A 10,605-nucleotide genomic window follows, 5' to 3' on the forward strand; every position below is an offset into this window, starting at 1 on the left:
TGTCTAATTGGAGTGTAGGTTCTAAATAACTGGATTTCCGTAACAAACGAGGAATTTATTATGTGTTTACAATTAAACACTAATCTTCAGTTCTTCTTCTCTCTTCGCTCCCGAACAGCCTGCACCTTCCCTTCGACAAGCGCTCTGTTTTTCAGCAAGCAAAAATCACCCCAACTATTAAGTTGCCTCCACTTCTCGCCAGGCATCCACAGTGCTCGACTTAACAATGGTGAGTGATGAGCATCAAGGAAAGGCTTGCAATAGATTTTCTCCCATATATCGGTAAGAGTGCTGTATCTGGGTTCTAATGGGGAGGACGAAGGATGAGACGGAAAGTCAAGATCCATCAAATAATCGCAACGCGATACAGGAACCTGATGACAAACCGTGAGTATATATGCGGCTGGACTTCTCTCTGAGGAACTCACATAATGCGACGGTTCCTCCCGGTTCAAATCGTTCATGTCTTTAGGAATGTGCCTAGTTTCGGGCCTTGGCCACAATCCCACAGTGTCGTTAGTGCTCTCCCTGAAATGCCCCGGGAGAAGACCATCGAACTCGCTCTTGACGAACTCGACATTCACGCCCGTCGGAACAAGATAGTGTCCCGGGAAGCGATACCATTACTTTTCCGATGCAAAGTGTAAGCTCAAGTTCCTTGACAGGGCTGAGGTCGATTCTCGGCTGTTGAACTTTCTTATTCTTTGGGGTTCCGATGGGTGGAAGCGGAGTGGGGAGCAGCCCTGTCTCGTTGAGAAGTGTCGGTATTTCCTGGGACTCCAAGGCGTACATCAGTGTCATGGGGGCGTGATAGTAGTTCCAGAGGGCTAAGATGCGGGACGTCGAGAGAAGAATAGAGCAGAGAACAGCTGATGAGGTGAAGGACCGGAAAATGGGGGAGTGAGCCGCCTATAGTGATGTCAGATGTGACACGATTATAGATGCCATTTACGTACTCGATATGGCGACTTCGTTATTTTGATAAACGCTGTTTCTAGCCAGCCCCGAATCAAATATACGCTAATTGCAGCATTAAAGCACAGCATTGGATACGCCGGGAACATGAACCGCTCCTCTTTGTGTTCTTGTTTGCTCAATATTGACAACCACAGGTAGAAGGGAGCAAGTCGTAAGGCTAGCAGAGTAAAAGGAGAGCTTTCTTCTTTTCTGGGCTTTGTGGATCCTAGACGCTTGCGATCTACTGCATACGTGACGGCGAGAGCAGGCAAGGAGAGTAAGGCCAATGGAGTGAGGACATTGAAGTTCAACAAGAGGTTGAGAATGTAGAAATTCCATGGCTCCGTGCCATATAGGTTTGGTCCGCGATCTGAGAAGATGTTGTACCGGACAATGTTCCAAGGTACAACGGAAAGTTTTCCGTAAGCAAAACTATCGATGGCTACCACAGGAACCTAATACAAAGCTTAAAGGTAAGGCGAATCTTAGCGAGAAGAAGCTCACGAATATGAGAGAGGCTAATACGCCTGCGCCGAATAGACGTTTCCATCTCGTTGATATCCAAGATACGTAGGAGGCAGAAGGAACCGTATCAGCACCGAACACGAAGAACTCTTCAAATACAAAGGGAACTGCGAGGGCAAGAGCGAACGGCCATCCAACAATGGCGCCAGTAGCAAACATGATCGTTGAAACTATAGTTTTCCTATGACCCTTTACAGATGAAGGGGCAATAGAGTAGGCAAAGGCCACACTCGACGTATACATTGCAAAGGAGGAAGGAAGGAAAGCTGATGGACAGTTCAACAGGAACCGAAAAGAGGGCGGGGTCTTTCCTACCTGTTGATGCATTCCACATTCCGGCGCTAAACGCTAGCATGAAAAACAAGTACCGTCCGACTCTCTGATTGACTTTCTCGTAGACTTGGCGATATAGGATAACTTCACAGAACGTGCTGATAAAAGCGAGAAAAATCCGGACTGCGAAAAATGACGGCCGCTGAGAATCACGTATGAGAAATTTAAGGTTTGGGGTTGAATTTAGAGTTCACCTTGTCGTTCTCTGCGATAAATGACGCTAGACGGGTGGGAAGAAGGTGCAGCAAGGACATATGTCCAGCTACGAATTGCGTATTCCGGCGAGACTTCCCAAGTCTGAAAACCATATCCTTTGTCGAAGTAGTGAAGAGGTTCCCAGAAATTAAATACTGATCATGTGTAAGCGGATGAGGTGGCGCAGAACTAACAGAATTTACCTTCGTCGCAGTCATCGATGTTTGAGTACATTGCACCCATGACACGTATTAGGAGGATAATGCGGAATGCAAGGCTGAAGCTTGGACTCCATGGTGGCCGGTCAGACCTTGGAAGCGTTAAGACAAAACGCAGGCAAATTACCACTACGACTTACCGCCTCAGTTGATCTTGAAGAATACCGGAATGTCTGTCCTGTTTCTTCGGCTTGGGCGTCGCATTCTCTGTCTGTGGGCGTCGCAATCGAATACTTTGAGTTGTTCCCGACATGACGCGAACGAAATGAGTGAAAGTTTGCGAATTTGCAACGATCCTGGCACGTGCCTGGAAAAACCCTCCGCGATCCGCTCAGGGATAAATCGACCACAAAGTTTTCTTCGTAACAACGCGTCAAATGTGGATACTGGAGGTTGACGCAACTTCAAGTCTAAGTATATCGGAGCCGACTACACGATAGACGAAAGCTTGGAAGACGACAACCAAGACGTAAAATCCGGGATTTCTGGTGCTACGGGCGACGGAAACGGTACTTCTGTGTCAAAACGTGGTCTCCAGCTAGCCATATGGACAGAAAATGATATCAAATAGGCAGCAAGATACACTTTTACAGTCGAGCGAGTACGTACATAGGCATGGAAGGATTGAAGAGGCCGTCCTCCGATGACTTATGTCTATTTTGGGATCTAGATGTATGCGGGGCTTCTTTCAGAGCTGAGCAAATGTCCAGATCGACTCGACCCGCCCCGGGATATACCAGACCTTCCCTCTTGTTCCCAAACCACCACCATCATCTCCTCCACCAAATGTCGGACACTCCAGAGACAGCGCATTATTTCATATATGTCACTCAGATCTATTTCTGTGGTACGTCCAGCTCGTTATGCAGCTCGTTTTGACGATATGGACCATGCTAACCAACCGCAACAGCCATGTGTAAAATTTTCCTGGATCTGCCTCATTCACTGATTTTTTGACGCGTCATTTGGCTCTTAGATGCAGTAGTTCTCTGGGACTGGTTGATTAGCCTTCCTAGAGAATGGCGCTTCGTAAGTGCAGATTGGTTTATGTCACTTTCTCACTGACCTGCTATTCAAAGGTGTGGAAGACTCACTGGACGCCTGTCAAGGTCGCTTATCTATTCTGCCGGTACGAGATCCAGGTTACAGTTTTCTCGTCTTTTCAATCCATTCCGTTCGATAGATATTGGGTCATTATCGTGGTCCCCTACCTTCTTTTCTGTTTCGTCGTCGACCACTCTCTTGAGACTTGCCGGAGGATCTACAAGGTCGATATCACCCATACGTTCACATGACCATACTAATCATCTATTTTAGATCCCCGTAGCACTAGCTATGTGGAATCAAGTAGGATCAGAATGTACGCTTCGTTTAGGTCTTTCCAGCGTATTTTTTTTCAACGCTTGTTTCAGCGGTTCTCCTTATTCGAACCTACGCCTTCTTCAACAGAAACGTATACATTCTATGGATGCTTATATGCGCGATTGGGGGCGTCGTAGCCTATCAGCTTTACGTCGACACTACTCAAATGCTTCGTACGTGGTTTCGTTCGTCGTCCGTGAGCCACGTATACTCACATGCATATGTAGTTTTGCCCTTCACGACACCTCCATACGCAAGTGGATTTCAACGCATATATGCATATTTATTGTTGACATTTTGTATGTATAGGACCGTGGCCCTTGTTTCCCTATGTCCAAACCCCATTCTGCCCATCTCCTTGGTATGCTTAACCATTTCCCGTTGTCGAATCACGCTCACCGCTTAGATCAGGTTTCTTTGTAAGGTTCATAGTGATTCGTCCACTTCTCGCCCACTAGACTCTGTCATAGATTGCCCCGCTCCTGTTTGACACGGTAGTGACATTCATGACGATTGTAAAAGCCTTCATGATCCGTAGACGCAATGGAGGGCCGAGCAGCAGACTTATTCAAACCTTTATTCGGGAAGGTTAGTGCCTCACAATCTAACTAACCTAATCTGACATATCTCTCTTGTTAGGCGTCTTTTATTACATTCTGATATCCATTGCCAATTTGATTAATGGCATATTTTATCTTCAGTGAGCTTCTACGTGTATGTGTATGGAGGGATCACGCTGATATCTGTCAAGGCCACGGCAGGTAATTTCTGCCATCAATATTCCTCTTAGTGTCATGATGGGTCCTGTGTTAGCGTGTCGCCTGGTATGTTCATCTTTAGTGTAGAGCAAGTTCTTCGATTCAATTCCTTTATGATATGTAGATTCTTGACCTGCGTGAGCGCGGTTCCGAGACGGTATCACATTCCGAAGGGACCGGAATGGCGGCTTTCACCACCAAGTCAATAACTCAAAACCAGACATCTCCGTTCACACCTCCTCATCGTTCGAAAGGTGGATACGGCTTTGGTAGCAGCCGCCATGCCCGCACGGTGGACTCAAATATCGTTCTCAGCACCCTTGGAAGTATTCCACCAGATATGGACATGAGCCTCGAACAAGACCTCGTCGAGATGGCTGACATCCGCTTGGGTTTGGGTTTGGAATTAGGCAGCCTAAACACCGCTATTGGAGGGGATGATGGCGAACCGATACCTGATGATGGTCGAAACCGGATGGATGACGACGTTGAGAGCGGGGATTTTAGCCTTGGTTCCAGAAGCCCTATCCCAGCGTATCGGACGCTGGAGATGGGATTTAGATCGGCGCAGAGAGTCCCGAGTCTCTCGGAAAGCGGCATTCGAGGGATTCGGGTCGACGTGGAGAAGGCTACCGCTACTATGTAGCCCGAATCATTCTTCTAATCTTCTATCTGTCAGGCTCTCGTCGCAATTCGAAACACGTGACTCCTCTTCTTGTTTTCATTTCCGCACTTACCAGCATCTCCCTTTATGTCGCCCTTTCTACACACATAGCATCAATCGCAGGAAACAGACTATCGGTCGATCACAACATAAACGTAAAGGAAAAGATTCTCTCAAATCCATGACTGTCGCAATAGGTATAATGCCTCAGCTGTCCCACTGCGTCGTACACGTACATCTCTCACACTTGTCTTAACGGCTTTCCACTTTGCACTGTATCAATGGTCTAGCTATCCTGTTCTCCTGTTCCCATGTTCTCTTGTTCTCCTGTTTTATGTTGTCGCAACCCCCAGTTCTTTAGTCTTCGATGTTCTCTTGTTCAAACGCATTTTTCAATCATTACACTGTCGCACAGTACTTTACTATATCGTTTTCATCTTGTTGCCTTTGGTTAATGCCGAGGAGCCCTTTATTCCAGTTTTCAAGGAACATAAAGCTACCAGATACTCTTTTGTCTTATTTTCATAGATAAAGTAGAAGTCCGTTTATAAACTCAATATATGCACACTTCCAACATTGTAACTGAAAATATCCTGCTAGTGTACGATCGAAACGCGTAGGCATTGTTGACGTGAGGCTGTTGCTTTGTAAAAACAATACAACAGTAAATAACTCTCGACCTTGAACTCCTTGGGTGGACTCCTTTTTCTTGAACTGCTGGTCTGTTTTACAATCATGGACTTCGGCGACGCCGACTTTCATTTTCTCATGGACCCGTCTTCATCTGTTCTCCAGGAATTGTCTAATCTTACGCCGCCCTCGCCCATCCTAAGTCCTGTTTCGAGCCAACTGTCTACGTCTTGGACCTCTGGCGATGTTCCCATCATATTATTTCAAAGCGGCTCAGGATTCGCTGTCGATTTCTCGCTACCAGATATCCCTGACGACGTTCAACCTGCCATCTCTTCTAGCGACAGCGGCGAGAGTGTCGGGAGTGTCGGGACTTTCGGTCCTAGGCGTCGGGATAGGAAGCGTCCTTTACAGTTTGTCACAACCACTGCTCGCAATAGCAGTAACTACTCTGTTTATACCACCCCTCCTGTGTCCCCAGCGAGAACGGCTTTAAATGACAACGACTCCTGCTCTATCTCTGAAAAGTCTTGCGCAAGCTTCCATACCGCCCTTTCTACCGTCGATTCCGGGTCGTCTCTCTGCTCCGTCGGTGAAACTCAATACGTCAAGGTAGACGACGGGGCGGGAAGCGCGGTACTCAACAGCCATCCATCTCACTTGACTTTAGGACCTCGTTCCCCATTCTACGCACAATTCACCACCTCTACCTCTACACATTCTATATCATCTTGTTCTCCGTCACCGTACAGCCACACGTGTCCTAAGCCTTGGCAGGAAGACTACGCCCGCTCACTTAAAGCATATCCCTCTAGTGAAAGCCTCGCGCCCTACACATCCGTACCCAGGACTCCGCCGAGCCTTTACAGTTCCTCTAGTCAACTCTCTCTAAACCGGCAGCCTCATGTGCACCGCTCCAGTAACCATCGAGATCCTGCGAAACCAGAGCTTCCCGAGTCTCTGTCATGGCTCAAGGATGTCAACATTGGTCTGCTCATCGACCAGGAGGGCTTTCGTGCCGTACATCCATCATTCAGGTTTGTGGGATACTCCCCTTATACTCGATCTCTGGATCCGCAAGGCGGCGTGATTGAAGGAGGTGTAGCTGAATTTATGCCCATCAAGCGTCAAGCGTTTAATTTCCATTACGCCCTTTTCGATGGTCTGCCCATTCTGCGACGAGTAACGGTAAACGGAGAAGAGGATCGTGACTACATTTCAAGACAAGCAACGCTAAGCCTGAAAACGAACGGCGTGTATACCATACGCGGAAGCGAAACTTCGTCACACGCAAGTCATCAGGGCGATAGTCCTGGGGCCCACAAATTGCGTTGGAAATTTGATTACATGGTAGACTGTAGAAGGCAAGGCGAGGGCTCTGGTAGAGTACTTGACGGAGAAAAGACCTTGACGCCTCTCACTTTCTCATGCTCGCCTTTGCTCCTCGATCCTTCTCAAGGCAAGAAGATTCGGCTTATGCATATCGTTAAGAAAAGCGTTGTCACGAAACTTGTTGCTGAGAAAGTAGAGCCGACACCCAGTGGACGCATTTCTGCACCCTCATCTCCTACGATATCCTCCAGCCCGAACACTAATAGTCCAAAGACTCATCCAGGAATCTCCCGTGTCTGGAACGTGCATCGAAGGGCGCAATCACAGGTCCCTACCCCGAACATGGAATCAGAGGGACTCCTGCATATACCACGCTCTTCACGACATTTTACTTCGAATATTGACGCGAACAGTGACCAGAATGAAGAAAATCATCCGGGGCGGGTCATACAACGCCGTCGTCGAGCCTCCTCTGCAGGTGAAAAGAAGCGAAGACACGCAGATGGTTACATCCAGTTCGGTGTTCCTCTAACCAACGTGCCACTTGAAGAAGACGTAACGTCCCGGCTATCGTTACCAGTCACTAAACACAATATGGGCCCATCCAGACTTAGCGCATCACTATCTCTCCGCGTACGCACAAAACTCAATTAATAGATATGCGCGATGAATAAGGCATGGATAGACAAATCTACATATACTATACAGTACACATACAACATAGAGAAATGAGATGATGATAGCTTCTACGCGCCGAAACCGTAGAGGGTGCGCCCGGAGCGTTTGAGTGCGTAGACGACGTCCAGAGCCGTAACGGTTTTACTGAGAAAAGTATTAGTAATGCAGTCCAGAACAGTACCGATGATTCATGGAGATTCATGATCAAGGGCAAAAGCAGCAGATGAAGACACGAACCGCTTGGCATGCTCAGTATAGGTAACAGAATCTCTGATGACATTCTCCAAAAAGATCTTGAGGACACCGCGAGTTTCTTCGTAAATGAGACCGGAGATACGCTTGACTCCACCACGACGTGCGAGACGACGAATAGCCTAAAAGAAAAGGAGAGGTCAAAACGCGTATCGGCAACACCGCCAAAATGGACTCACTGGTTTCGTGATACCTTGAATGTTGTCGCGAAGGATCTTCCTGTGACGTTTGGCGCCGCCCTTGCCGAGACCCTGAAGACACGATGAACGACAGTCAGCTCAAGGCCACTAGCGCGACGAGGGGGTAGAGGACAGGAGAGATGGGGGAAAACCTCACCTTGCCACCTTTTCCACGTCCAGACATTGTGATAGAAGATTGAAGTTGGTTAGAGAGGTCTTGAGGAGCGAACTTGCTGAGGTGGTGGTGGTAACTTGTTGAAAGCCAATAAACAAAGCACGCGTCTCAAATAGGACGATCACCAAAGTCATGTGATAATTGACATATTCAGGGACAGTGGCCACGCCAGTCTTTGTCTCCATTCATCAGCATTCATGTCCATAACCGAGATAATTTCTGTCCCTCAGCTCAATGATATTCTTAAAAAGGACAAAGGGAAAGTGTCGGTAAGAGATTCTTTGTTTCCGTGAACAATGTAGAGACCAATTCATGCATAGGTGATTGATTTTCATGCCCACTGGTATGTTATTGGTGCTTTCAATGGATTCTTGCTTAGTTCTCCAGGTGTGGACCATGCCATGCCATCGCCCCTACATACGAAGATCTTTCGAGAAAATACAAAAACATCAACTTCCTGAAGTGCGACGTGGATGCAGCGAAGGACGTAGCATCTGCGTATCGGGTGTCTGCAATGTGGGCCGCTCTACCCGTTTAGTCGTCGAGGGACTTGCCCAACGTATCACTCATATCTAGGCCGACGTTCATCTTTCTCAGAGGCACGGAAAAAATTGATCAAGTCCGGGGTGCTGATCGAAAGTAAGGCATGACTTGTACCATTTATTGCATTGTAGTGATGATACCATCGGCATTCAGCGCACTGGAGAATGCGGTTCGGAGACATTCAACCGGTTCTTCTTCCTCAGGGGCGTTCTCTGGGAAGGGTCAGACCCTTGGCGGAGGTCCAGCGAATTCCTCCTCCAGGGATAACTATGGCGGTCCGCAGGTTCCACTGGCAGGACTTGACCGTCAAGCCCAGGTCTTCCTTGCTTTGATAGCGGCATATGTGTTCTTCTGGTATCTCAGTTCCTAGTTTGACTAATGGGATTTTATATGTTCCATCGATACTCATACATTGTGCGATATCAGTCAGTGCAGGGATATATTCCACGTTCAACGTTCATTGTTCAAGTCATTCATACCTGACCATTATGTATAATGGTTAGGCAAGCGAGAACCCAAGACTCGCTATGCCTGAGGACCCCACTCCATGGTATTCCACGTCTGTCTGGCGGCTTCTTCCCTCGCTAATTTCTGGCTACGGGCCTGCCCCATTCCCGTGAGCTGGCCATTTACTAGAAAGGAAGTGTTATGATGGTCTGCGTAGCTGATGTAACTCTGAGGATTCACTCACCGTAGCACTGAACAGTCCAAGTAGGCGCATGAGGAGGACCTTGACTTTCTGCACTATATGTCACGGTAACCCCTTTCTGAGCTGCCGTTTGATTCACAAGTTGGAGCGTAATGAGGGAACTGATACCCTGTGGAGTCTGGGCCATGGGAGGTGGACTTGCCGGATTAAAAGGCATGCTAGAGGGCGGGATCGGGGGCGGCGGGGACTGTGGGGGTTGGGGAGCAGGACCCTGTGTTTGTTGTGGTGGTGGACTATGGATAGACGCAGGCTCCTGGGTGGGATCTATTAAGCGAGATATCCATTCTTGTACCTCAGCCATTCCATTGCGAATGTACAACGCTCCAATATAAGTGTGGAAAAAGGTACGGAGCTCCTATCCAAAGATCAGAAACCATCGACAGGAGATCAACGTATCTTCTTTACAATTGGGTCTTCCAAAACAGTGTGGGGATACGCCCGGATTTTATTCTTCATCTCGTACCCCTCAATCCATCGCACGATATTTTCGTCTGACAACGCATCGTCTTTTCTGCCCTGTAACACTTCAGATTTAAATTCCAGGGGCGGGCCATCGAAGGAGCTTTGGTCATACCGTAATTTCATTCGCATCCAGGTGTGGCTTGACGGAAAAGAAATGATATGTGACGACAAGGTCAAGCATTCTCTTGCCTAGCTCTGCCAGGCGTTCGGTATTGCCATATTCTTCATCCACTACAGGTCCAGCGGGCCTCGCAGTACTATGCGTATAAACTTCAAGCATGAGGATTGTAGTCGCCACTGATCCTGGGGAGAGGCGGGAGATTTGAAGCCATTGTTCAAGAGGAGAAGAGATGAACAGATATGAGATGCTTTCGATGAGATTATATAGAACCCTTTTAGCGCTGAGAATCAGCTTCACGCCCAGTTATCAACACGTGCAAGTGGCAAAACAGGCGCCTCGGCGTCGAAGGTCCAGTTGACGGAAGAGAGCCAACTCGCAAAGCCGTACACTTACCGCAAAAGTAGTTTCACTTAGAAAGTGAAGGACTGAATATGACACAGCAGTCAAGTTTATGCTCAAAGAAATTCTGAGAGGCTTGTAGCTGGCAGTGGATGAGACCAAGTTCAAAGGCG

General features: G+C 47.9%; 6 protein-coding genes across 6 annotated transcripts; 3 read left to right on the forward strand and 3 right to left on the reverse strand.

Moving 5' to 3' along the window:
* Positions 1 to 14: 14 nt before the first annotated feature.
* On the reverse strand, positions 15 to 2,498 carry EV420DRAFT_1514891 (glycosyltransferase family 22 protein). The gene is made up of 10 exons (XM_060471857.1): positions 2,369 to 2,498; positions 2,214 to 2,320; positions 2,068 to 2,165; positions 2,010 to 2,018; positions 1,798 to 1,957; positions 1,462 to 1,748; positions 957 to 1,412; positions 628 to 909; positions 429 to 572; positions 15 to 374 (listed from the first exon to the last, which is right to left on the reverse strand). The coding sequence occupies exons 1-10, from the start codon at positions 2,479 to 2,481 to the stop codon at positions 87 to 89; spliced, it is 1,944 nt and encodes a 647-aa protein (XP_060336603.1). The 5' UTR covers positions 2,482 to 2,498; the 3' UTR covers positions 15 to 86.
* A 48-nt stretch (positions 2,499 to 2,546) lies between these two features.
* Positions 2,547 to 5,187, forward strand: EV420DRAFT_966495 (uncharacterized protein). The gene is made up of 13 exons (XM_060484180.1): positions 2,547 to 3,075; positions 3,139 to 3,144; positions 3,205 to 3,257; positions 3,308 to 3,496; positions 3,546 to 3,588; positions 3,641 to 3,763; positions 3,818 to 3,843; positions 3,900 to 3,951; positions 4,002 to 4,009; positions 4,061 to 4,178; positions 4,230 to 4,290; positions 4,342 to 4,414; positions 4,473 to 5,187. The coding sequence occupies exons 1-13, from the start codon at positions 2,844 to 2,846 to the stop codon at positions 4,992 to 4,994; spliced, it is 1,506 nt and encodes a 501-aa protein (XP_060336604.1). The 5' UTR covers positions 2,547 to 2,843; the 3' UTR covers positions 4,995 to 5,187.
* A 1,400-nt stretch (positions 5,188 to 6,587) lies between these two features.
* EV420DRAFT_1241229 (uncharacterized protein) lies at positions 6,588 to 7,178 on the forward strand (the record flags this gene model as incomplete). The annotated part of the gene is made up of 1 exon (XM_060466639.1): positions 6,588 to 7,178. A coding segment is annotated over one exon (591 nt), but the record flags the coding sequence as incomplete, so codon positions are not given.
* Positions 7,179 to 7,522: 344 nt separating this feature from the next.
* EV420DRAFT_1514895 (histone-fold-containing protein) lies at positions 7,523 to 8,339 on the reverse strand. Its single transcript, XM_060471858.1, has 4 exons — positions 8,241 to 8,339; positions 8,084 to 8,155; positions 7,890 to 8,026; positions 7,523 to 7,796 (listed from the first exon to the last, which is right to left on the reverse strand). The coding sequence occupies exons 1-4, from the start codon at positions 8,265 to 8,267 to the stop codon at positions 7,721 to 7,723; spliced, it is 312 nt and encodes a 103-aa protein (XP_060336606.1). The 5' UTR covers positions 8,268 to 8,339; the 3' UTR covers positions 7,523 to 7,720.
* A 116-nt stretch (positions 8,340 to 8,455) lies between these two features.
* On the forward strand, positions 8,456 to 9,171 carry EV420DRAFT_1618129 (thioredoxin-domain-containing protein; the record flags this gene model as incomplete). The annotated part of the gene is made up of 5 exons (XM_060475308.1): positions 8,456 to 8,527; positions 8,579 to 8,601; positions 8,646 to 8,774; positions 8,835 to 8,897; positions 8,955 to 9,171. The coding sequence occupies 5 exons, from the start codon at positions 8,456 to 8,458 to the stop codon at positions 9,169 to 9,171; spliced, it is 504 nt and encodes a 167-aa protein (XP_060336607.1).
* Positions 9,172 to 9,326: 155 nt separating this feature from the next.
* On the reverse strand, positions 9,327 to 10,252 carry EV420DRAFT_1637681 (uncharacterized protein; the record flags this gene model as incomplete). The annotated part of the gene is made up of 4 exons (XM_060476744.1): positions 9,327 to 9,433; positions 9,493 to 9,865; positions 9,916 to 10,026; positions 10,085 to 10,252. The coding sequence occupies 4 exons, from the start codon at positions 10,250 to 10,252 to the stop codon at positions 9,327 to 9,329; spliced, it is 759 nt and encodes a 252-aa protein (XP_060336608.1).
* Between the last annotated feature and the right edge of the window lie 353 nt (positions 10,253 to 10,605).

The sequence above is a fragment of the Desarmillaria tabescens genome, assembly GCF_030435595.1.
Source record: "Desarmillaria tabescens strain CCBAS 213 chromosome Unknown EV420scaffold_5, whole genome shotgun sequence".
NCBI lineage: Eukaryota > Fungi > Basidiomycota > Agaricomycetes > Agaricales > Physalacriaceae > Desarmillaria > Desarmillaria tabescens.